The sequence below is a fragment of the Trachurus trachurus genome, assembly GCF_905171665.1.
Source record: "Trachurus trachurus genome assembly, chromosome: 11".
Lineage (NCBI taxonomy): Eukaryota > Metazoa > Chordata > Actinopteri > Carangiformes > Carangidae > Trachurus > Trachurus trachurus.
Genome location: NC_139904.1, coordinates 30,283,388 through 30,308,837, shown reverse-complemented (window position 1 = coordinate 30,308,837; position 25,450 = coordinate 30,283,388). Strand labels below are relative to the sequence as shown.

At 42.4% G+C, this 25,450-nt stretch overlaps 1 protein-coding gene across 1 annotated transcript in view; it reads left to right on the top strand.

Annotated features, from left to right (window-relative positions):
• Positions 1–14,741: 14,741 nt before the first annotated feature.
• Positions 14,742–25,450, top strand: part of oprd1a (opioid receptor, delta 1a) — a gene marked incomplete at both ends in the record, with an annotated part of 29,278 nt that continues 18,569 nt past the window's right edge. Inside the window, one exon of the mRNA XM_083981581.1 lies at positions 14,742–14,992. Coding sequence (XP_083837707.1) covers positions 14,742–14,992 — 251 coding nt within the window. The remainder of the gene's footprint in view (positions 14,993–25,450) is intronic.

Below are 25,450 nucleotides of genomic sequence, written 5' to 3'. Positions count from 1 at the left end.
GGTCTCTGCCAACTCTTCCAGGTCCAATGTGTCCGACATGGCGGTGCTCCCGACGCTGCGCGCACCCGCCGTCACTCCGGTAATCCAGCGCACTTCCTCGTCTCACGACGCGGCGTTAATCATCCCAGCGGTGCCTCCATATTTGTTGCACACTTGGACAAAGTTCACTCCAGGCGTGCATGAAGTTTGTGTCTTGCTTTTAATATCTGATAACACAGGAATACAGACACGGTAAGTTACGTGGTCGCTCACTGCGGCGCTCTGTTTACTATATCACATGTACACACTTAACTTAAACCGTAACTTCCTCACACATACTACTTTCACATTCACACACCATTTACTCAGCTGGTCTCTGTAATGTAACTCTTATCACTGTGGAAATATGAGGTGTAATACTGTTCTTGATAATTTACCAACATGCTCACCTGATAACACAGGAATACAGACACGGTAAGTTACGTGGTCGCTCACTGCGGCGCTCTGTTTACTATGGCACATACACGCCTTCCTGGTCCTGAGGACCCCTACCTGGACCCCTGGCTGCCCACAGTGCCTGCACTAATCTCTATTCTCTGCCTCACATTAACACACACACTCTTACAGTTACATTCATCCACATTCAGACCAACTACTGTGAATAAAATAATGGTGAAATATAAAATACAATAATGGTGAGTATAATAATTAAAATAAATAATAAATGCAGATGGGGGTGCCCCTGTTTCATATACAACTGTACTTATGGGTCCCACAATTGCATCAGAAGATTTTTGAGTGATTGTATTTTTGGTTTTAGGGATTTATGTCCAAGTGTCCAAGCACCTTTTGGATGAGGTCAAAGGTGTACTTCAGTTGTTGGCATGTGGAAGATTTCCAAGGTCATCCATGACAATTCTTCCTTCCAAAATGATTGCAGTACCTGAAGACTGAAGCGCAGTGAGTCAGGGGAGGCCTGTCTGTCCTCAGGAACGATGGTCAGGATCCCAAAGGGGGGGGGGGGGGGGGGGGGGGGGGGGGACATGTCTGGGTCTTCGCAGTCCTAACAACAATAGCAGCAATAACACCAAAATTACATATCAGATGTCACCTTGAATTTCCACGGCAGAAACACAAGACAGTCACTAAAAGTAGTGGTAGAGAAGTAACTAATACTAAAGCTATCAAAGTAACATAAGGAGCAGAATTAAATAGAGTGAACATCCTGTGGCTGACCAAGAACCATAGTGTCGTTGAGCCATCCATCCCTCCAACTCTCAGCAGTAACGACTTCCTAACTTTCTTTACCGAAAAGATAGTTAATATTAGAACAAAAATTGCTAGTAACGGACCACAGATTACAGTACCCATAGAAGCACCTCCCAGACTTGGTACACACTTGGACAGCTTCTCTCCCATCGACCTGTCAGACTTAACTTCTGCAATTACTTCTTCCAAGTCAGCCACATGTCTGCTGGATCCAGTCCCGACAAGACTACTTAAAGCAATACTTACCTTTCTGGAACTTTTGCACATTTCTTTGTCTAAGTTAAAATGCTGTTAATAATATGATGATACATTAAAATGTAAGAGAAACCCAACAGGGTTAAAAACTCATAATTTTTTCATTCTCATATAATTCTGAGAAAAGTCTGACCAATAATATTATTCGGTCCGATTAATAAGATTTGACGAGCGACCGAACCTACTTAATATGTAATCACTTTGTGCACCCCTCTCCTCCTCTCCCCCCTCCCGACCAGGAAGAACGCTTATTGACAGAGCAGTAGCAGGACATGAGCAGAGGAGACTAGAGTCACAACACACACAAGAAAGAAGGTTTTTGGAAATAAATAGTTTTGACCAATAACTGCAGCCGCAGCTGGTCGTGGAGTTTCATGTCTGATATTGTAACGTTGATAGTGATCAGCCCCGAGTGATACGTAAACACAGGAAGTCACATGTGTCTATAAAGCATCCAGTGCTAACGGCTAGGCTACTGTTAGCTCCCTTAGCTCTGTGAGTTCTCAGCGGTCCGGACCCGGTTGAAGTCCGGACCGGCGCGGCTCGACTCGGCTCGGTCTGGGTTTATTTTGGCCCTGAACCAGCGCATCAGGTGGCGCTGGTCCGGCCGCCAGCCCGGCTCGTTGAGAACTGTAATCTGTAACAATCACTTCCCCTGCGTCTCCAGTAGCAGTAGGCTAACAACAGTTTATTATAAAACTCATCAGTCATCATCACTGAGTCCGTTTATACGGTTTAAAACTCCGGTGTTGTGTTTGTTTGTGTTGTTCCCGTTTCACTCGCGTTCCTGTTCTGTTTACCGTTGCCATGCCAACGCATGCAGCAGGGAGGGAGGGGGCTCGTGGAGATGCGGCAGGAGTGAGAGGTGGGTGGGACTTGTGAGGGAGGTGGAGCTGTTGATTTTCAAATGTTTGTGCTGTGCTGAGTCAAATGCCAGATCGGTAAGTATTGCTTTAAGGATGTCTTTCCCTTAATTAACATTTCTTTTCTGAACCAAATCAATCTTTCCTTAGCCACAGGCTACGTGCCACAGGCCTTCAAGGTGGCTGTCATTAACCCTTTACTTAAAAAACCTTCTCTTGACCCAGATGTCCTAGCCAACTATCGGCCTATATCCAACCTTCCTTACATCTCTAAGATCCTTGAGAAGATCGTCCTGGAGCAGCTACATGAACATCTGCACAGCAACGAGCTCTTTGAAGCTTTCCAATCTGGATTCAGAGAACACCATAGCACTGAAACAGCACTTGTCAAAGTCTCTAATGATCTTCTTATAGCTTCAGACAGAGGTCTCGTCTCTGTTCTTGTACTTTTGGACCTCAGTGCTGCATTCGACACCATCGACCACAGCATCCTGCTGCAGAGACTAGATCATGAAATTGGGATTAAAGGGCCCGCCCTGAAATGGTTTAAGTCATACTTATCTGACAGGTTTCAATTTGTTAATGTTAATAACGACCATTCAGAGTATAGCAGAGTTACGCATGGTGTACCGCAGGGTTCAGTCTTAGGGCCAATCCTCTTCATTCTTTACATGCTCCCATTAGGTGGCATCATCCGGAAGCATTCAATCAATTTTCACTGTTATGCGGATGATACGCAACTCTACCTGTCCATGGAGCCAGATGACAGAAGCCGGCTCATCAATCTGCAAGACTGTCTGAAAGACATTAGATCCTGGATGTCCTCTAACTTCTTGCTACTGAATTCAGATAAAACTGAGGTCATTGTGTTTGGACCTAAACATCTCAGGGACACTTTCTCTGATCAGATCGCTACTCTAGATGGCATCACCCTGACCCCGAGTACAACCGCGCGGAACCTTGGAGTCATTTTTGACCAGGACCTTTCCTTCAGCTCCCACATAAAACATGTGACTAGGACCGCCTTCTTCCATCTGCGCAGTATCACTAAGATTAGGAATATTCTCTCCCAGAGTGATGCTGAGAAACTAGTGCATGCATTTATCACTTCTAGGCTAGACTACTGCAACTCTCTCCTGTCAGGATGTCCGAAAAACTCTCTAAAGAGTCTCCAGCTAGTCCAGAATGCCGCAGCGAGAGTTTTGACAGGAGTTAGGAAGAGAGAGCACATCTCTCCCACCTTAGCTTCTCTCCACTGGCTTCCTGTAGGATTTAGAATAGACTTCAAAATCCTTCTGCTGACTTATAAGGCTCTTAATGATAAAGCTCCAACCTATCTGAAAGAACTAATCATTCCTTACTGTCCTACCAGAGCACTCCGCTCCCAGAACGCAGGTCTGTTAGTGACTCCCAGTATCTCTAAAAACAGACTGGGAGGTAGAGCCTTCAGTTACCGGGCTCCTTTACTGTGGAACCAGCTCTCTCCATGGGTCAAAGAGGCAGACACTCTAGCTACATTTAAGTCTAGACTTAAGACCTTCCTTTATGACAGGGCTTTTAGTTAGGGCTGGTTCAGGTAGCTCTGAACCATTTATAGCTACGCTGCTATAGGCTTAGACTGCTGGGAACACATCTGGATACACAGAGCCCTCTCCTCTCCTCCTCTCTCCTCCTCTCCTCTCCTCTCCTCTCCTCTCCTCTCCTCCCCTCTCCTCTCCTCTCCTCTCCTCTCCTCTCCTCTCTCCTCCTCTCCTCTCCCCTCCCCTCCCCTCCTCTCCTCTCCTCTCCTCTCCTCTCCTCTCCTCTCCTCAGTATATTTTTGAACTGTCATTTTCTGTTGTACTTTGTAGTTTGGCCTTGGTGTCTCGCACTCTCTCTGTGTTTCCGCAGATCCACCGGAGCTCCATCTCTCTGCACCAGCCGCCGCCTGCATCGCCCCCCTCCCACCCCTTCCCCTGCCGTTAGACCGGCCTCCCCTCCCTTCCCATGGACCAGTCTGCCACCCAGTCCTCCCATCGAGCTGACCGGCTCTCCCTGCCCCCCCCCCCCCCCCCCCCCCCCCTTAACAGAGACTGCCTTCATCAACCCCTGCTAACATTTCCATATTCCGCACATTCTGTGACAAACTGTAAACTGTTTTCTTGTCTGTATCAACATCTATTGCACGTCTGTCCGTCCTGGGTGAGGGATCCCTCCTCTGTTGCTCACCCTGAGGTTTCTCCTGTTTTTCCCTGTTAAAAGGGTTTCTATGGAGTTTTTCCTCAGTCGATGTGAGGGTCTAAGGACAGAGGATGTTGCTACGATGCCATGTAAAGCCCTTTGAGACAAACTGTTTGTAAAAACGGGCTATACAAATAAAATTGCCTTGCCTTGCCTTGGTGTGGAATTTAAAAAAATAGTGATAAAGACAACTTACAAAGCATGTCTTGAAGAAGTCTGTGTTCTCATCTCCAAGGATCACAGGAAGGCCACAGAGGACTGCCGTTCACTTCGCAGCAATATCTGTACTGACAAATGTCGAACACACATCACTTAAAGGACAATCAATTAATAGCTCTGCACACACAATGGGGTTGAGTATTTTGTTCCCCACATGATAAAAAATGTTTTACTTTGTATCTGAGAAACTTACCTCTGGTGTGACTTGTTGCAGATACTTAAGTTTCTGGCCAACACTTCCCCCCTTGCTCTTGAAAATCGTGTCTGTTTTTTGAGGGAAAAAACAGACAAATTATTATTCAAAGTAGAGATTTATACATCTTAAAACATGTTTGGAGGGAATCTTTCTCATGACTGAATCGTCACGTGACACCATGTTCATTGAGAATTTGCTGAATGGCATGGAGTGAGGCTAAATTATGCTCAAGTTGATGCTATAAATGATACAAATTTTTGATTTGAGCTTCTGCCTCAGTTTTGTCTTGCTTTGTAGGATCACTAGAAAAATATTCAACTTCATGTACATCTTGTGACATGCCTGGATCTGAATCAGGTGTGCTGGCAATGTCAGGCTTCAGCCGCTTCTGACAGGGAAGGGAAGCCAGTCTTGAATAATAGTTTAGCCCTCTTTTCAGAAGAAAACAAGCAGTACTTACACGTCCAAGGCATTCTGTCTTCAGAAATAAAAACCTGCAAAAGAAACAACAATATCAATCAGTCAAACTGTAACTAACTCATAGCACAAACTATTAGAGCTGCACAAAACTTATCAACCAGCTCTGTGTCTGTGGCTCTCTCTTTCGCACACGCACACAAACACACAAACACAGGCACATGGACAGGTCATAAACAAACGTGCTAAATCGCGCTAACTGCTACCCCCCCTCCCCCCCAACTTCACCGTCTCACCGTCCGACCGACGGGGAACGGGGAACGGGGGGGGGGGGGGGGGGGGGGCTTTTTCAACCGTTAATATGCACGCTGTGTTTGCTGAAACCCCAGTAAATCCCTAAATGTTAACGTTACACTATCCGAGTAACGTTACATGAAGAGCTAACTTAGTTAGCTTTAGCTTTCACATGACTGCAAAGGACCGACTGGCAGCAACAACAAAAATGAAAAAAACTGAACGAACAGACAAATTATATGATAAGAATAATGACTACAAGTTTGCTACATATACAAAACCAGTGAAACTTACCGTGTCTCTAGCTGCTGCAGCAGCCGCCTTGTTGTTGACGGTTTACCGGGCGCTTCATTCAAAGCACGTCTTCACTCGTCAGTGGGCAACTGCGCATGTGCGTTCGACGAGCGCTGCCGAATGCTGCCGAGTTCCTGCTGGTGATGCAGATGGGTCTTGCTCACTCAAACCTCTAAGTACAGGTTACTTGCAGCTGATGAGTTTGATTACTTGCCTCAGCAGAAAGTTGTCTTTACTAAGTAAAAGTGAGGATAGTCAACAAAGTAAGCTGAAATTAGTTAAGGTCACTTTTCTTTTTAAGTGAGATATACAATTACATTTTACAGTGTATGTAAGTGATTGCTGTCGGAAGATATAACTATTTAAGACTTATATTAACACAAATATATCACTTACTTCTGCTTTAAGTATATTTTTTGGCGTTTTTGCCTTTATTTGATAGTACATAGTGAGATAGACAGGAAAGGGGGAGGCAGAGAGAGGGGGGATGACATGCAGGTAAGGTCTGCCCGACGCGGGACTCGAACCGGGGACGCCTGCGTTGAGGACTGTAGTCTCTACATGGGGCGGCCGCCTTAACCACTGCGCCACACACCGCCCCTAGGTTCCAACTTTTATAAAAGGTTCTACCAGGAGCCAAAAATGGTTCTCCTATGAGGACAAGCCGAAGAACCTTATATGGTTCTACTTAGCACTTTTATTTCTAAGAGTGTACCAGGGCCCAGAAGTTGCACACTTAATTGTAAGTATTTCAGGTTGTCAGGCTTGCAAGGTGTCAGGTCACACTTTGTGATGTAAAATCCACGCTTCCTCAGTGTTGATGCTGCATCTTCATTTGCTCCCGTTATATGACACCTAGATGTTAACTGGCAAGAAAATGTCACAGGTCATACTACACTGATGAGGTGTGGGCTCGTTTCTTACAGGCAGCCTCCATTCACATGTTTTACAAATTTAGGGATAAATTATCATAGAAAATGACAATTATAAATTATAAAAATATTAAATGTGTTTAAAACTTTTCTTTTTGTAGAGTTTCTGAGCACGTAATTAAACTTTAAAGGGAGAGAAAAAAAGAGAAAAGAGAAAATAAAGGGATCATCAGATTTTGCACTGATTGTGTTCCATTGTAATAACTCTTTGAAAAATTTCAAACATTCAATGAGTTGCTATGTTTGTTTGTTTTTTTGAAGTTCTCCAGCGACTCAAAATAATATTTCAACAGAAGCTGAGATAAGACTCAAAGAACGTGTCTGGATCACTTACATCAAATACTTACTTGGACAAAACAGTGAGTGCAGGTATTCTGGGACAAAATCCTTTAGTTTTAATCTACCTCATACTTTGTGAAATACTGCATATATCAGGTAATTCAACAGACCATATAACAGTGACTTTTGTAACTTATCACATCAGTTATTGTGACCAATCTCTGTCATAAACTACCTGTCAGAACCATCAACCACCTCAAATAGCAGGAGAGAAGATCCTTCATCGCTGTCTCTAACACTTAAAATTACAAGGAAAAATAGAGGAATTAAGGCCCGTTTCTAGGTTCATAACTAATTTGTTTCATAAATAATTTGTCACTGTGTGGAAAGAATTACTGTGGAAAGGAGCTGATGAGATAGGAGAGAGGCGGCTGAACTTAATGCACCGTCTGGAGGTTCACTCCGGTGGCCGATCGATGAGACTCGCTGAGCTGACACCAAATCCATGCACAATAATTAGGCCCAGGTTCACAAAACTACTAACGAGAGAACCCCCAAAAGAAATTGGCCACAGAAAAATAGACTTCTGCATAGAGAAACCATTGACAACAGATAAGTCAGCCGCGCAGACACACAACAACAACAACACTGATGAGGAGATGTTAGAGTTCATTTGTTTCCTTTGTGTTTTGTCTGCGGAGGTTTAGGCTTCTTTTGTCAGAGTTATTAGCCTTATGGGTACTCTGTGAGTTTCTGCTGTTTTAAAAATGAAAATACAAAATAAGTTTTACCCAGAGTATGGAAAAGTTTACCTCTTGGGCAGGGCCGTTGCTAGGAATTCTGGGCCCCAAAAGTGGGCCCCTACCCCCTAACTTTTCCAGTTTTTTTTTTCTTAGACTACGTATGTATTATCATTTTTTATTTAGCCTACTTTGTTTTGATGCTAATGCAGCATTACTATGAGTATTAGTCAGGGTCTTATGCAGAATAAATCAGTCATACAAAGATTAGACTACTGGGGTTTTTTGTGGGCCCTACTGGGCGCTGGGCCCCTAGAATTATCATCACCTTTCTCCCATATACAACGGCCCTGCTCTTGGGTCACAAAAACATCTAGCTAGTACTGAGCTGATTTGAGGCTCTAAAATGATATGCCATAATAATGTTTATCTCCTTTTACTGCTATCCTTACACCACTCCAAAGTACCAAATCTTTTTTTTTTTTCTTCCAGCAGCTGCTAAATCATCCATGGTCAGTATAGTTTTCTCTGGATGAAGGCCTCACTGGCTGCCTTGAAAAGACTTTGCTTGGGAGTTTACTATTGGGGCTACAGTACATTTCCTTGCACTTCTGTGCTTTTCTGCCAGTGACCAAATCTGAAAAAGCAGCGTTTCATATCATCTTAAAAAAAAAAACCATAATATTTTCTCTCTCTTTCTCTTTTGTAAGATGGCCTTTTTCTAGCCCAATATGTACCTAAGTATTCTTTATGGTAGCTTACACTTTTTTAGGGTGAACATGTTTCCCTCAGGTTTGTACACACCTCCCAGTGCTCTGCTCAGCTCAAATCTCTGTCAGCCAGAGCTGAACAAGACAAGGATTTTGGAGTTGAAGAATCGCTCCAAGGCCACGAGGGATGTGAGCTGTCATAGGTGGAAGTCGGATTGCCTTGTTTTTATGACAGGTTATACCTGTCTGTTGCTGTAGGCTGCGATTTCTGTGTAACAAGACATCTGCGTTCCTGCGGGGCAACAGAGACGTGGTGGTCCTCTGAACTTTGACATGGACTCTGTTGCATTGCATCAGTTTTGAAAGTTTGCTTCTATGCTTCTTTTTGCAGTTCCTTGCTGTGTGTAAGCCTATTGATGCAGAGGTTCATACAACCCACAGCCTGTGCAGCTATTTCTGTCAATCTTTCAGTTCTTGAACGGCACATTCAAGTGCCATTCATACATTTTTCAGCAATGAGCCGTAATTCTAAGAACCATAGACTTTGCATGGTTGAAAAGAAAACTGCCGCTGGTAGCTTTTATTAGCTGCAGCTAGCTGATTCATTTATTACTTACAATTGATTGAAAGTGCTATCTAATGTTTTAATCATTACAGTTTATTCATTTTTAAACTGAAGTCCCAGAAGGAATAGGTATATTTAAGTTTTCTTGCTGGCTGGGTGATGATAACTCCACAAGAGCTTTGGCCAACTGCCTGTATTTTGATGATTAGTCGGGACGTTTCTGGGTGGAGTTGGTGTGTTTCACCCAGCCAATGACAGAGCGCAGGTGAAGTTTGGCAGTGCCATGAGCTTGCATAGAACATAAACTACTAGCAGGGGCGTATCCAGACATTTTTGATGGGGGTGGCCCAAGTGGAGCACTGACTTATGGTGGGGTGGCATGAAGCCTGAGCATGAGTGCCTGCAAGCACACATTACTTACTCATGTATGCACGACGTGCACACGCAAACACACACACCCACACAGTAATTGAAGTAGATATGGGTTTTGCCGACAAAACTGGGTATGGCCAAAACCTAACACTGCAAGAAAAACTAGACCTACTAGTCAAAATACAGGAGTGCAACATACAGTTGTCATAGAAAACATCAATATTTTATTCTTGAAAAAAAAAAAAAACTTCACAAAAGCCAGTATGAACAATGTATAAAATGACTCTGACCTAGCATCTAGCCCATAATATTTTGGGGTGGCACCTGGGGTGGTACCTGGGGTGGCCACTCAGATTTCAGGGGTGCCCAAGGCCATTCCCTGAACACGCCACTGGCTACTGGACGCAATCAAGCCGGGAGAAACAGGAGATATAAAGGACATAGAGTCTGAGTGAGGTGCTGGAGCATCACTGGCAACAGGAGCCTGGAGAGGCTATGCGGTGTTGAGTAGGGGGGCTGTTAGGTGAGCAGTGGGTGCAGATAATGGTGGTAGTAGCAAATAATCAAAGGAGAACTTTGAAGTGGAGAGGGGTTCCATGTGAACAGCAGTTGAACATGGGTCAGGCCTGATGACTGCTGTCAGGGGCAGGGGGTGGGGGTGGGGGAATGGGGGCAGTTGAGCCTTAGAGGAGGGGCCCAGTCTGAATGTTGTGTTTACAGATGTAACGGACAAACCTAACCTTATTTTAAATACACTGGTTTCTTGACAAAGTGTTTTCAATAAGCCCTGTTCACTGCATACTGTACCTGTTTATTTTTCAAAATGGTATGTTTTCGGTTTTAATGTTACAAGAGAAAAAGCTTTCAGGATTAAGTCTAGCTGATGTATTTATAAAATGTAATATCTATGGGTAGCACTGGCTGCAGTTGTGGGGCTGTAAACAAACCCAATAAAATGGAACAGAGACAGAGTTGCTCATGTCAGCTTAGGGCCAGCCTCCAACTTAGTGCTGTCACTTCCAATTCAAACTTATTTAAACTATAAATGCCAAAAAAAGAAGAAGCTTGTTATATTGCATTATTGACCTATCAGTGAACTGAGCTGATCAACAGGAGTGGAAGGCTGTTCTAACTGGATAAACACAGTAATAGCCTCTGAGAGGCAGTCTGTGGAGGTGTTTTGTAATCTTCGCCATAGGTGGATAAAAAAAAGACAAGGCTTTTTGTCGACCAAAATGAATCAGATGATTTATCTGATAGCTGAATAATGCTTGTGCTAGTCATTAACTGGGCTCTTTTCACACACCCCGACTAACTAAGCTCTGACAAACTGTTCCCAAAGATTCAAACTCCTTGGCCTTCGCCGGAATTCCACTGGATGTGGATCCATTAATGGCTGCGCTGCGTGTCCGTTCCGTGCCGTCAGTCAACACCCTCCGAATGCGTTTGTGATGCGTACTGTTGCAGCTCCGCTGGACAGCGGGACTCACGGTACCCACAAAATCTTGCGAATGCACGCATAATCGTGCAATACAGCGGGATGCAGAACCACAAAACCAGAAACAGTTTATTTAATCCAGAGGAGTAGTAGGAAAACAACTCAGTGCTGACCTGTTGATCTGCCTGTTTTGTGATTTTACAATCAGCATCTCCTCGTCCATGGTGTCTGAAAACCTCTGACCTGTTGACTTCAAACCAGCCTCATTCTCAAGGTGTAGTGCGGGAAATATGATATTTTATTTGTGTGTTTTGTTTTGTATTTTGACACAGCAGTTTGAAAAAGAGCATTGATTGTGCTCGAAACGTCACTATGCTATTAAATCCTTGAAAGGGAGCTCCTATGGAGTGCAGATTTTTTCTTTGTTTCTTGTTTTGTATTTTGTACATGATTTCCTGTCCCGCACGATCTGCTCTGTGCTGAATTTCTGCGTTGTGCGTCCAGCAAAAAGAGAAGCTCTGCGTGTAGGTGGAGACACACCAAATCCGGCGACGGATGTCGAGTCGACTGATCCCAATCATTTTCTATGGAGAGCAGGAGATCCGGCCGCGCGGTGCATATGTGTAGAGTTGACGGACAAGTCAGCATAAGTGAATTTGCATAAAGTAGACTCGACCTCTACTAAATGAGGTAACACAATGTGGTCGGCTCCCAAAACTCTGTTCAAACTATCAAACGAGGCAGTGTTGATCATATGAATCAAGATTCTGGTACTGCACTGCTCATTTTCCCCCTCAAATGTTTTCAGAAACATACTTCAATGTACTGTTTAACTGTAAAATGAGATTGTATGTCACCCGGTTACCATGTTGAAAACGGCAGAGCTAAAACGAAGCTCCCACACCCGCCGGAGCATCTCACATTGTTACAGATAAACCATTCTTGCACTTGTGCTTTCGTGTTTTTGGTTTTGCAAGGGCTGCAAAACACACACACCCCATAAACAGCCTGGTGGTCTAAAGAACAGTAAATTGAGCTTTAAATTACTTTCCTAAGGCTCCTTCAACAACTCATTTTCTTGTGGAGTTAACAGATTTTCTTGTGCCTCAAATTTAAAATTTTGCCCGTGCAGCCCGGGGATTTGAGCTAATGACTGCTCCGTCACAGTCTACAGTCTCTCCTCCTGTGAGAAACGTGATACAGTCTGTCCTTCACTGTCAACATTACTACTTGTCTGGGGGTGAAGATCACATTGTGAAACATGACAAAGAGGAAACTACAGTGGTGTGAGATGGAAAAATGCACAACAACATAATGAATCACTGTTCCTGTAAGACATTTTTTCTCAGAGGTAATTAAGAATTAAACGGCATCTCTGGAAAGGTGCTGCCCTCTGGGAGCATTAAGCAATTGAAAAGTTTACTACAGAGAGTAAAAGTCAACACTAATTAAAGGCCAAGGAAGCTTGTTGGAGTAACAGCCAATGTTTAGACTGTGACGTAGCGTAGAGAGTAGGGATGTCACGATTACTTGTTGTTTTCACAATTAATCGTGGTATTTAATGCCACAATTATTTAATCGTAAAGATTCCTAAATAACGTTACTTTCCCAGAAAGGGTTAGTGAGTAATGTAATTATATTTTGACTATAGTTGTACACATTCATAGTGTTGTGAAATTAATTAATGCATAATAATCGTGATAATCGTAACACCGTGATTATTTCTCTGACAATAATCGTACCAAGAAAATGTATAATCGTGACATCCCTAATAGAGAGTGAATGACACCCTGCGCTCAGGTGAAGATGATCAGCTGATCAGAGGTTCATGTGGTCAAGGCAGAGGTTGAATGTGACGGTGATCAATAGAGATGGCGTGGGTGGGAGGCAGACTCATGATTGGTTAAGGGTCTAATTATCCAACTGAATTCTAGTGTAGGTTATACATCGGCTGAGCATCCCATGTCCCGGGTGGGGGGGGGGGGGGGGGGAGGGGGGACATTGGCGCCATCAAATAAGCATTGATGAGCAAGTGGAAACCGTCCGTGATCGATCAGCCTTTGTCCACCAGGGAGACGACACTGCATCTGGGACAGAGTGAAGAGGAGACAGGTGTAACGAATAAATCATGACGTGAGAAATGTGATTTTAAAATCCTCTCAGGCTTCTGCACCGAGATGAAAACGGCAGTAGACAGGATGTCAGAGGAGGAGACTTATAGCCTCCCTCAGTTTAATACAACATTCACTTCACAGTGTTTTCTACATTGTTGTTCAATGTATTCAATCTGACATGTTGTTTTGTTTCTCTTGAGCATTATTCTTGTTTTAATGTCTATTTGTCTGTAAATTAAACTCATTGTTTGCAATATAACACTGGTGGCTGATTGTTGTTGACATCAACACTGATGAGATGTGACATATTGGAAATAAATTGGGTTGACGCAACTCAATAATGACTCTTTAACATTGTGACTTTAAGCAGATTCTCATAACTAAAACTTAATGTGATGATGCCATTGCCATGCAACATGTGGAAGATGTTAAAACCAGTTTGATGTGACCATCCCAACAAATCCACAACGAGATGAACTCAAGCTCACATCATGATGCTGTGGTTGAATTGTAATCTCAGCTGCAATATTCTTATAATATTATAAGATCATTTATTCATTCACATTTTAGGAGCATTTATCTTAATTTTCTCTTTGGTGTTTGGCCTTTTCTATTTCTTCCATAAAAGCAGCTGATTATTATACTTTAGCCTACAATAAACTTTAGGCATGACATTTAAAAGTGCCATGGGAAGTATATTTTGTTTTGAGTTGCTTTGTGTAAAGAGGAACAGCTGATGGTGTATTTCAGCCTATGGCAATCAAAACATAGTGGAACCTCTTTTTTCTCTGTCAGCACCTGCCTAAATGACTGCAGTGGGGATTTTATTGATTTTTGACTTGTTTGTTTGTTGGCAGGTTGATTATTTTTCCCAGCTTGTGAGCATGGCACATCAATCTAATTTTAAGGTATGGGCACACATCAGCGTTGTTATAACTGGCTTGTAAAGTTCATTTTTCAACCTGGGGACCAGAATAATGTCCTAATTATTTATTTCAAACACCTTCCTCTGACTTCATGGTACAAAATGTTATGGTACAAAATGTTATTTCTCCAAATGTCAGTCCGCTCTTCCTCTTTATCGTTGCTTTTGATATAAAAAAAAATCGAAACAATAGCACCATACAAGGGTTCGATCTTTGAGTCCGGGCATCACCTATCCCATTCCCCCGTTGACTCTCATGACGGTGTAAACGCGCAGCTTTGACGTCGACGCACGGGTATAAGAGCGCGGCCGGCTGGGGAGGTGGAGATGTTGGAGAGCGGAGCGGAGTGCGCATACAACTAGAGCACACACACTCATACACACACACACTCAGCTGACTGCTGCTGAGGGAAACCTTCTCCTTCTCCTTCTTTATCTGGATAGACCAACACGGCGCAACTCCGTTTTACGCAGAGCCGCGACTTCAGTTTGGGAACTCTTTCTCACTTCTCGCCTCCAGTCGGACCCGCGCTCTTCACCACTTCCTCTTATTTAAGTTGCTGAATATATAATCTGCGCGCGTGGGCAAGTTTCTTTTTCTTCCTTTTTCTCTTTTGCCGCGCGCCACGGCCACAGTGGACACCGCTGGGTTCACACAGCATGGAGACGTACACGGTCCCCGGAGCTCAGCTCTCCCTGTCCGACCTTTACTCCGTCATCCCCTTCAATGTCACCTTCCCGGACGAGGAGAGCGGCTTGATGGGGGACCGGCTGCACAACTACACCGAGCGGCAGAGTCCGGTGAGGAGCGCCGGGGGTATAATCATAGCCATATCCATCACGGCGCTTTACTCCGTCATTTGCGTGGTGGGACTTTTGGGCAACGTCCTCGTCATGTACGGGGTGGTCAGGTAAACACTGTCACTGGATTTTATTCTTGTCATTTATTTGCTTTAATGAGGCTCGATGAGAGCAGCAGAATATTAATATGAAATTCACTCACAGACCTCATAACACCCTGTAACCGAGATGTGACGGTGACCTCACACATTTAATACACTTTACTGCGCATTTTTGAGCACTATTATGCCTAAATGTTAATTTAATCTTCGCCATGCTTTTGGCTTTTTCTTTTTTACTAACTTCCATCTGCTGATATGCTTTTATCATGACAATGACTTAGAACTAGTTGTAGTAGTAGTAGTAAACCTTTATTTAACCAGGCAAGAATTGCTAAGAATATACATTCTTATTAAGGCAATGGCCTGGTAGGAGGTGAAATACCTCCTAAGGGGCAAGGGAGAGGGGGAGTATAACATTAAAATATAGACAATAAAAACACATACGACAACAGTGACACAAAAAAAAATAAGAATAGAGATAATAGACCTAACAAAACGCAATGACATACCACAAAGTGACAGTTAATTTGACGTACAGTGACAACACAAGGTTGATGCCATGAAGAATTGAGATTTGCTTCTGCTTCACCCCATTGCACTAACGATCTCCATAGAAGTTAAGTCCACAGTTTTCAGAAACCTGTAAGAATGAATAGAACCATCCAAAATAACCCCCTGTAAGATACATATATTCTATTTAAATTAATAAAAAAATGTCAATATGTTTCATCCATATGTTAGACTTATTCAAAAACCATCTTGCACACATTTAGCCCCTCACACTCCCAGCTGCATTTGTGTGCAAAGTCTATGTGCATACCAAGCAGCTTCCTGCATAAAGCATGAGGTTGTTTTTTTTGTCATTATTTCTGCACCAAGCAACAATATGTCTATCGGTTTATGTCAAAAGGGGTTAAGGGTGATGGTGGTGGGGGGTGGGAGGGGGGGCAGCAGTCTCAGACGCAGTCTCCCGGTTCAGTCTGACTCAGCTGCTCCTCGGGCGCAGAGGGCTGAGCTTCCAGTAGCTCAGCCCTGTGATGGACACTCCACTATGTGCTGGGTTTGAGGGGGATTGCCGGGTCTCTGGAGGAGACAGGGTCTTTATTTGGTCTGTAAATTAAAGTGTACATTATGGATTTGCTTCTCCCAGGGATGAAGAGCAGGATAAACCCATGTTTTAATTGCACATTTGATCTTTTGGCTTAAATCCCCCTTGGAAAGCCTAGATAATGAGAATAAACTCTGAGAATGTTGTGGCTGCAGCGACAAAAAGGAGTTGTGCTTTCTTTTTTTCAAGAGCAAATTGATTCCGTCCATTAGTGGATGTTTGCAGTATAATTGTCTGTGCAAGGTCGTAGGATTGCCTTTCCCTTGAAGCTCTAAAAGCAATACAATAAAGCCCACACCGGCTTTCTGCAGGGACACACAAGCACCTTGTCGACTCCCAGGAAGCCTTCAGGATTAACCTGGCTGTTTGTCATGAGGGAAACAGCTTCTTTCCTCTGCAGCAGCTTCGCCTCGTCCTCACTCATCATATCAATTACCTGCTAATCTCAAACATTCTGCAATATCACCTGAGGCAATAATTACAGCAGTTGGGCTGGAAATTAAACAAGCTGGCAGAATTTGTGAAAGACTCTCATTTGCATCAGGAGATGGTAAATAGCTGGATGGAGTGGCAGGAGAAAAGGGCTACTGGTTGTTTTTCAGCCCATAATCACGACATGACGGTGAGACAGTGTAAATGTTAGGTGGTTTTATTTCAGTGCGAAGAGTGAGATGCAAAGGAGAGCAGCAGGGGGAGGGCAGACAGAGAGGAGAAAGACACAGCTGATTATTGGTGAAGCCACCAACAAGCCATGGCCTCCCCAAGTGGAAATCCTTCAATACCGAACAAAGAAACATTCATAAATATTTACAGCTCTGCCAGTGTATTCCACTCAGGAGAAGAGAGTTATAAAGGGCAAAACCTGGGCTCACAAGGCAAAACATAAAGAGAGAGCGAAGGGGGGGAAGGAGACAAAACAAGGAGATGGATGAGAGCTCAGGAAAAAGGCAATGAATCAAACTGCGCGCAACAATTCGCCTGGCATCTTGTGTTTGTGTGAGTGAGAGGACTCATCAGTGATGCCGTACCCCCCCCAGAGAGGGAGGCTGAGCACATTAACTATCCTGGTCAGGATGTATTATCTCCTGTGGAGCAGCTGTAAACTCTGTCAGCTCAGAGAAGTAGTGAGGTATAGGAAACTGAAGAGTAGTGTGAATGTAACTTACACGTGGTGATTACTCATCCAGCTTTGGTTATTGAAAACTTTCTATGCTTAGTTTGTCTGACAAAAGTCTTATTAAAGGGATAGTTCACCCAAAATTGAAATTTCACTCATTATCTACTCACCCTCATGTGGACTAAGGGCTGAGAGAAGTTTCAGAGTCCTCCGTGGCTTCTCTGAGTTACAGGGGGTCTCGGCGTAGCAGTGCATGTCCATATAATGGTTGCAAATGGATAAACCAGGGTCTGTCCTCTTCCCAGTTCGTCCAAATTTGACGAACCGGGAAGAGGAGCTTCGAGAAGCTTCCGCTACAAACAAGCTTGAAATATAGACTTATTTAATTTTTTTCGGGACAATTTCGCATTTCGGGGCTTCAATACAAGACGGACATTACATACGAGCAGCATGGAGGTATTTGGATGTTTTTTGGTGTGTCTTTTTGTTACGAAGACAGTTGGTATCCATTTGCAACCGTTATATGTATGCACTGCTACACCGAGACCCCCTGTAACTCAGAGAAGCCACGGAGGACTCTGAAACTTCTCCCAGCCCTTAGTCCACATGAGGGTGAGTAGATAATGAGTGAAATTTCAATTTTGGGTGAACTATCCCTTTAACTGAACTGAAAAGACTGAAGTGGGTTTACTGTGATGTTATGTGCCGTCAGGAATACAGAGATGATAGACAATCGTGCAGCAGCTTAAAGTTTTAATGGTCATGGCTGGTTGATTGTAGGGATGTACCCGAACCCGAATATGTTATTCGAAAGTACGCAAACAATGCTTTGATCTCAAATAGTTTTTCTAACCGAAGTTTCTCCTCAGTATTCGTGAGCGTGTCGCAAAGACACGCCCACTTCCAGTTTCTTTCCGAATATGAATGGATCCAAAGATTTTTTAAAAGCCCAAATCCGAACCCGAATACAAATAGTGCACTGGCTATACACCTAGTTGACTGAATGGTTGGTGTTGATATTGGGGGTTGAACATTCAGTCTCAATTATAATCTGTATCCTGTTTAGGATGAAGACCAAAAGTTGTGAGACAGCTTTCTGTCGCTTTTACACTTCTTACTTTCCGATGTGTGAGCACCTACTGCCCGTCCTGGGTGAGGGATCCCTCCTCTGTTGCTTTTCTCCTGTTTTTTCTTAGTGGATGTGAGGGTCTTAGGGCAGAGGATGTTGTTATCATGCTGTCTAAAACCCTTCAAGACAAACTGCTGGGCTGTACAAATAAACTTCCCTTGCCTACTGCGATTCTCCACCTTGTCATGTGACTGACAAGTGACCTGTCCAGGATGTATCCCACTTTACCTCCGTGTCAGCTGGGGTTGGCTCCAGACCTATGGATTTATACTTATGTAGAAGAGAGTGGGCTTGAGCACATTGGAAGGACCAATATGTAAGAATAAAAACCACTGAATGCAAAATACAAACATATCAAATAGCTATGTCTAAAAAAAATACTATGTAAACAGCAGCTAAGCGCTGTCAGCCTTGATAGTCTGATATGTCATGCCTCTTTTATTTAGTTAGAGATGACAGGAAACAAGGGCGTCAAGGGATTAGAGATGACATGCAGCACTGGGTCAGACAGTTCGTGGTCAGTGTCTTAACCCTAAGGCCACAAGGACAAGAGAGTACGTCAAAGATTCCCTTGTTCCACCATCTGCGAAAGTTAAAACATTTGCCAAGAATATTTTCGCTCACCAAGAATGAAAGTTGGAGGTTCGAAGACGATCAGAAACAGTTCCGACCATAAACGGCGATTCGGCGGCGTTATTCCCAGGTAGGAAATGCTGGGCGAGCCGACCACTAATAATAATAACAAAATAACGATAAAGACAAAATGATATATTTATCGAAAATGGACCCATTAAAGGGATAGTTCACCCAAAATTGAAATTTCACTCATTATCTACTCACCCTCATGTGGACTAAGGGCTGGGAGAAGTTTCAGAGTCCTCCGTGGCTTCTCTGAGTTACAGGGGGTCTCGGCGTAGCAGTGCATGTCCATATAACGGTTGCAAATGGATACCAACTGTCTTCGTAACAAAAAGACACACCAAAAAACATCCAAATACCTCCATGCTGCTCGTATGTAATGTCCGTCTTGTATTGAAGCCCCGAAATGCGAAATTGTCCCGAAAAAAATGAAATAAGTCTATATTTCAAGCTTGTTTTGTAGCGGAAGCTTCTCGAAGCTCCTTTTCCCGGTTCGTCACATTTGGACGAACTGGGAAGAGGACAGACCCTGGTTCGTCCAAATTTGACGAACCGGGGGAAGAGGAGCTTCCGCTACAAACAAGCTTGAAAAATAGACTTATTTAATTTTGAATGAAATTTCAATTTTGGGTGAACTATCCCTTTAACAAGTGGGTAATGTAGATTCATCCACATTAATATGAGACTCTTTTAAAAACCAAATACAAACTCCTCGTTTAAAAATGGTGCAATTATAAATCCATTATCAGTCCAACTGCACTTTAAAACCGAAGATACTGTAGACCAACTTGTTTTGCCCGTCCAATGGTTTACAAAGAAGCAGTATTATGAAGAGGCAGGCGAAGTCATAAATAGCCATAATTGCTGGGCACTTCCCTCCGCTTATAGATTCTGGGCTAGAGACACTCTAATGCACACGAATCCCATTTATTGCAGAATGTGCCTGGATGCTCACGGCTGCCATGGCACCCAGAACCCCTGGCTCTGATTGCTGATGGAGAGGCTGACACCGACTCCTCTGGAGACGGTCCACTGTTACTGTCAGAGGTCAGCAGGCGTGAGGCTGCCACTTATCTCCCAGCCATCCCTTACCTACCTTTCCAACCCCCCCCCCCCCCCATTCCCCATGCCACCCCTGTGAGATAAGAACCGGCTCAGTGCTCAGTCAAGTGGTCTCCCTTTGAAATCACTTTGATGCACAGCTATACTGTATAGTGGAAGGCGGGGTTAGTTTATGTGAATGTGGATTCAGAGATGAGCTGCTGGGTGTGGATTATTGTTCCCTCTTAGAAAGCACATCCGGAAGACGCTCTCAGAACACATTGGTATTCTGTAATATTTTGGTACGCACGCAAAAGATAAAGCTAAATCATGATCTAATTTTTATTTATTTATTTTGGAAGTGGAAATTTGGCTGAAAAAAAACGTGGCCGTTTGCCAGTAGGAGCTCGACTGTGCGTATGTGTGTGTGTGAGATGCCAGGCTCTGGGTCTATTTATTTCCTGGGCTGAGTCAACATGGCCAGTCTTTTTTCACTGCTTGTCTGCTATCTCACCCTGCAGCATTTATGTGTGTGTGTATGTGTGTGTGTGTGTGTGTGTGTGTGTGTGTGTGTGTGAGCAGTGTGTGTATGGCCGTCAGCCCTGCAGAATCAAGCCTGACACGTGTGTGAACACTGAATGGACTGATGTAGTCAAGCCAGGCGGTGAAACTCCAACCAGCACAAAGATAAAGGATCAAAACAAAGCTAAATGCAAATACTAATTCTCCTTAGCTGAATGAGAGACTCTAAGGAGGCCCAAAAGACAAAAGATGAATAAATAAATAAATAAATAAATAACATAGCTGATAAATCAAATTAAAACCTCATTATTTAAATTTATTTTTGTTTACTGCTCTGTTTCTCATTTTGTTTTTATGCTTCTACTTTTTTGGGGGACTTTTTTATTCATTAATCTACTTTCAAGCTAATCAGAATTCATAAAGAAAGAATAATTAATTATGTTCATCACTTATTTCCAATTTGACTAAGCGAAGATGAGAGATACACTTAAAAGAAAAACATCGCTTAGTATCTGAAGTGCAGCAATCAAAGTCATTTGCAAACTGCACTGAGGCTGGCAGCTGATAACACAGTGTGGCGTCTGCTGCTGACTGACAGGAACAGGAGTCAGGGCGGTGTGTCTGTCAGCCAGCAATTAGCCTGAGCCAGTTCACTTTGTTAGTATTAGCATGCCCGTAACAGCGTAACTACTGTTACAGTAGAAAAACCAATCAGCCGCAACATTGAGACAGGTTGCTAGATTGAGTTATTCCCCACAACTTCATGGCTCGACTCAAACTGTTAAACAAATGACTAATGACTCAGAATGACCTTTTAAATTAGGTATTCACAGTCACAGTCACCCGTTTAAAGCAACACTAAGTAACTTTTCAACCTTCATATAATACTTTCAGAACTTTTGTGATGGTACATGGACTTACAACAGGTTGAATGACACCTCTGCCATGGCCTAATGGGGTCTCTATTGCCTTCACTGGCACTAAGCAGCTATCAGGTGGATGGTAGGAACCCCTCCACACAAAAAACTACAAATGTGCTGCTTTACGGTATATGTCACAAAAAACACGAAAGTCAATGCGAACGCCTACAGTATGTGGGATTACCGCTATTATGGCAGAAGCAGCAAGAAAACCAAAGAAATTAAAAGTTTTGTCAGAGGAGACTAAAAAACGAAAGAGGGAGAGTAACGGGCAAAGGGCTCCATGAAGAGGACTGGACAGGTCAGGTCAGGTCATGACGGCGAGCTAAGATAACATTAGCTAACGCAGCATCCGAGACCGGGCTGCAGCCCCTGAATTGGGACACAGCTTGAGAGTCACAGCGAGCACACACAAGCACCCACTCCACCCGAGCAGCAGCTCTGACAGACTCTGGGGCATTTTTCACTGAATTGCTTGATATCCTCTTCACACTTCAATTGCAACTAATTAATTAAATGCTTTTTCACAAAACAAAACAAAACAAAACAAAAATCTGTCACTTGTGGAATGCGCAATCCTGTAAGAACACCATCCAATCATTTTGAACACCATGTTCAAGTCAATTGGATCGTGATGTGTCAATCAAATTGCCACCTGTTCCTCTGGGATTAAATAGGGTGTGAGCGACTTTTGAATTGTGTATTTTTTTTTTTTTTTTAAACATATCTTTATTAGTTTTTATATGCATACAACAACATATAACACTTTAAACATATGGCAGTAATACAAATAATAATGAAAATACAGAAAAAGTAAATAAATAAATTGTCATAATAAAATAAATAATTAAAAAGGGATAAATTAAATAAAAATTGGTCAGAAAAATTACTGAGCAATAAATAATAAAAAAAAAAAAAAAAAAAAATCATATAAAATAGTAATAATAATAATATTCTTAATATAGGTTACATTGTATACTCCTATCAACACATTCAATATTTTTATTATCTCATTCTCCCATTGCCTCCTCTAAATCTCCATCTTTCAACAGTTCCAAAAACATCTTCCAAATGTCATAGAATTCAGAAGCCCTCTTTCTAACAATATAGGTCAGCTTCTCAAGAGCCAAACTTGATGTTAAGTTATTCAACCATTGGGTAAAAGAGGGGCCATTAACATTCTTCCAACATAATGCAATACAGCGTTTAGCCTGCAGTAAACAAAGATCAATCATTTTTCTTTCTTTGCCAGATAAATTACAGTCCTCTGGATAAATGCCTAAAATACATAACTTAGGGCATAGGGGTACAGGGGAAGTAGTGATTTGTGAGATATACTTTAACACTGAGCTCCAAAACTTTTGAATCTCTTCACATTTCCATAAACAATGAAATAATGTGCCCTGGTGGTTTTTACACTTATAACAAAGATCAGGTATATTAGAATCAAATTTGTTTAATTGTACAGGGGAAATATATATTCGCATTATCCAATTAAATTGTATCATTCTCAATCGAGTATTGATGGTTTGAGTATGTGTTTTCAAACATATTTTACCCCATTCACTGAGTGAAATGTCTTCTTGTAAGTCACGTATCCACTCCCGCCTCTTACTATCAGAGTTTTCCTTATGGTTTTCAACCAGCATATTATAAAACCGGGAGACCAGCCTTTTCCCAAAACAACTTTTTGTGATATGTGTTTCTAAGGTGGATAATGGAGGTTGTTGCACCGAGTTGTTTAAATGTGCCAGAATAAAACTTCGAAGTTGTAAATACTTAAAGAAGTGTTTCTGTGGTATATCAAACTTTGCTTTTAACTCATTGAATGACATTAGAGTAAAATCCTCATATACATCCTGCAATTCTACTATTCCCTTGTTCATCCATGTTTTAAAACCCATGTCATTCTTTGCCGGGGCGAAGTTAGCATTCCCCCAGATCGGGGCGAAACAGGATAATCTTGGAGAGTCACCCAGCAATTTTTGTACCACATGCCAAACTATAATGGTGTTTTTTACAAAAGGATTAGTAGTATCTTTCTTTAAAGTTTTAAAAGAAGCTGAATATAGATAGCTATTCAATGACAAACCTTTTGAGGACCGTTTTTCAATTTCTAACCAGGGCATGAAAACATCTTTAGAGAACCAAAACATTGTGGCCCTCAACTGAGCAGCCCAATAGTACCATTCTAAATTTGGCAGCTGTAGCCCCCCTCTATCATAAGGTAGATATAGAAGGGAGAGTCTGAGTCTTGGCTTCCTATTGTTCCAGATGAAATTGGAAAGAAGCTTTCTGGTCTTGAGGAAAAAAGAAGGAGGAGGGGCTAGTGGAATTGATTGAAAGATAAATAAAAATTTAGGTAGTATAGTCATCTTTACTATGTTTATTCTTCCCAACATAGAAAGAGGTAATGTTGTCCATCTCGTGATCTCTTCTGTCACACCATGTAACATGGGCTCATAGTTGGCTGAACTAAGATTACTTATTTTAGGGGTTATTTTGATGCCCAAGTACTTAAATCCCTCTGTGGCATTTACAAATGGGTGTGACACTAAAGGTTTCTTCCTCTCATTTCCATTTAAAAACATAATAGATGACTTTTCTTTGTTCACTTTAAACCCAGAGATACTCCCAAATTGACCAAATAACTCTAAGAGAGATGGTATTGATTCTGCAAGTTGAGATAAGAATATAATAGTATCATCAGCGTACATTGCTGTATTGTGTTCTAAGTCCCCAATCTTAATACCATGAATTAAGGGGTGTGATCTGATCGCTATTGCTAATGGTTCCATGGCTATTACAAAAAGAAGAGGTGAAATTGGTGACCCTTGCCTTGTACCTCGAAATAACTCAAAAGGCTGAGAGATGAGAAAGTTAGTAGATACCATCGCAGAGGAATCAACAAATAAAATTTCGACCCATCTACAAAAGTAATCACCAAATCCAAACCGCCCAAGCAACTCGAGTAGATAGGGCCATTCGACTCGGTCGAACGCCTTTTCGGCGTCGACTGATAATATTGCAGTGTCAGGGGACTCTTCACACTCGTGAATTATGTTAAGAACTCTCCTCACATTGTGGAACCCCTGCCGCTTTTGCACAAAACCATTCTGGTCTCCATGTATAATGGCTGGTAGAACCCTCTCGAGTCTCATGGCTAAAACCTTAGCAATAATCTTTGCATCTGAATTTAAAAGTGATATGGGTCTATAAGAACCGCGTTCGGTTGGCACTTTGCCTGGTTTTAGAATAAGAGTGATCAGAGCACTACGTAACGAAACGGGGAGAGAACCTGTTTTAAAGGATTCCAAATAAACATCTAATAACGGGGCTATTAATTTTGTTTTAAATAATTTGTAAATATCTATCGGAAGCCCATCTGGACCCGAAGCTTTACCTCCTCTCATGTTTGTAATGGCGTTAGAAATGTCATTCAAATTTAATTCCCTCTCCAGTTCAGTTTTTGTACTCTCAGAAATACAGGGAATGACCAATCCATCAAGGAAATTGTTTTGGTTTACCAGGTCTCGAGGGTTGTCAGAATTATAAAGGGTTTTATAATATGAGACGAAGGTGTTATTAATTTCTGTGGGATCTGTAGTTAATTCTCCTTGTTCGTTCTTAATTGTATTGATGGCTCTGTCAGATTCAATTTTCTTAATCTGCCAGGCTAGCAGTTTACCCGGCTTTTCGCCCTGATCATAAAAAGTTTGTTTCAGTCTTATTATACCATCCTCAGCCTTAAGCATGGAGAGCTCCTCATATTTTGCTTTAAGGGTCAGTAATTCTTGTTTTTTTTGTGTCAAATTATCTATGCTAACCTCTCTCTCTAATTCTCTAATTTTAGAGTCTAATTCATTCATAGTCTGTTTGAATTTGTTAAATTTAGAGCTGGTGAAGCTTATCATTTGTCCTCTAATATATGCTTTAAAAGCTTCCCATCTAATGGTTGCAGATGTTTGATTTGTATTTATAGAGAAGTAGA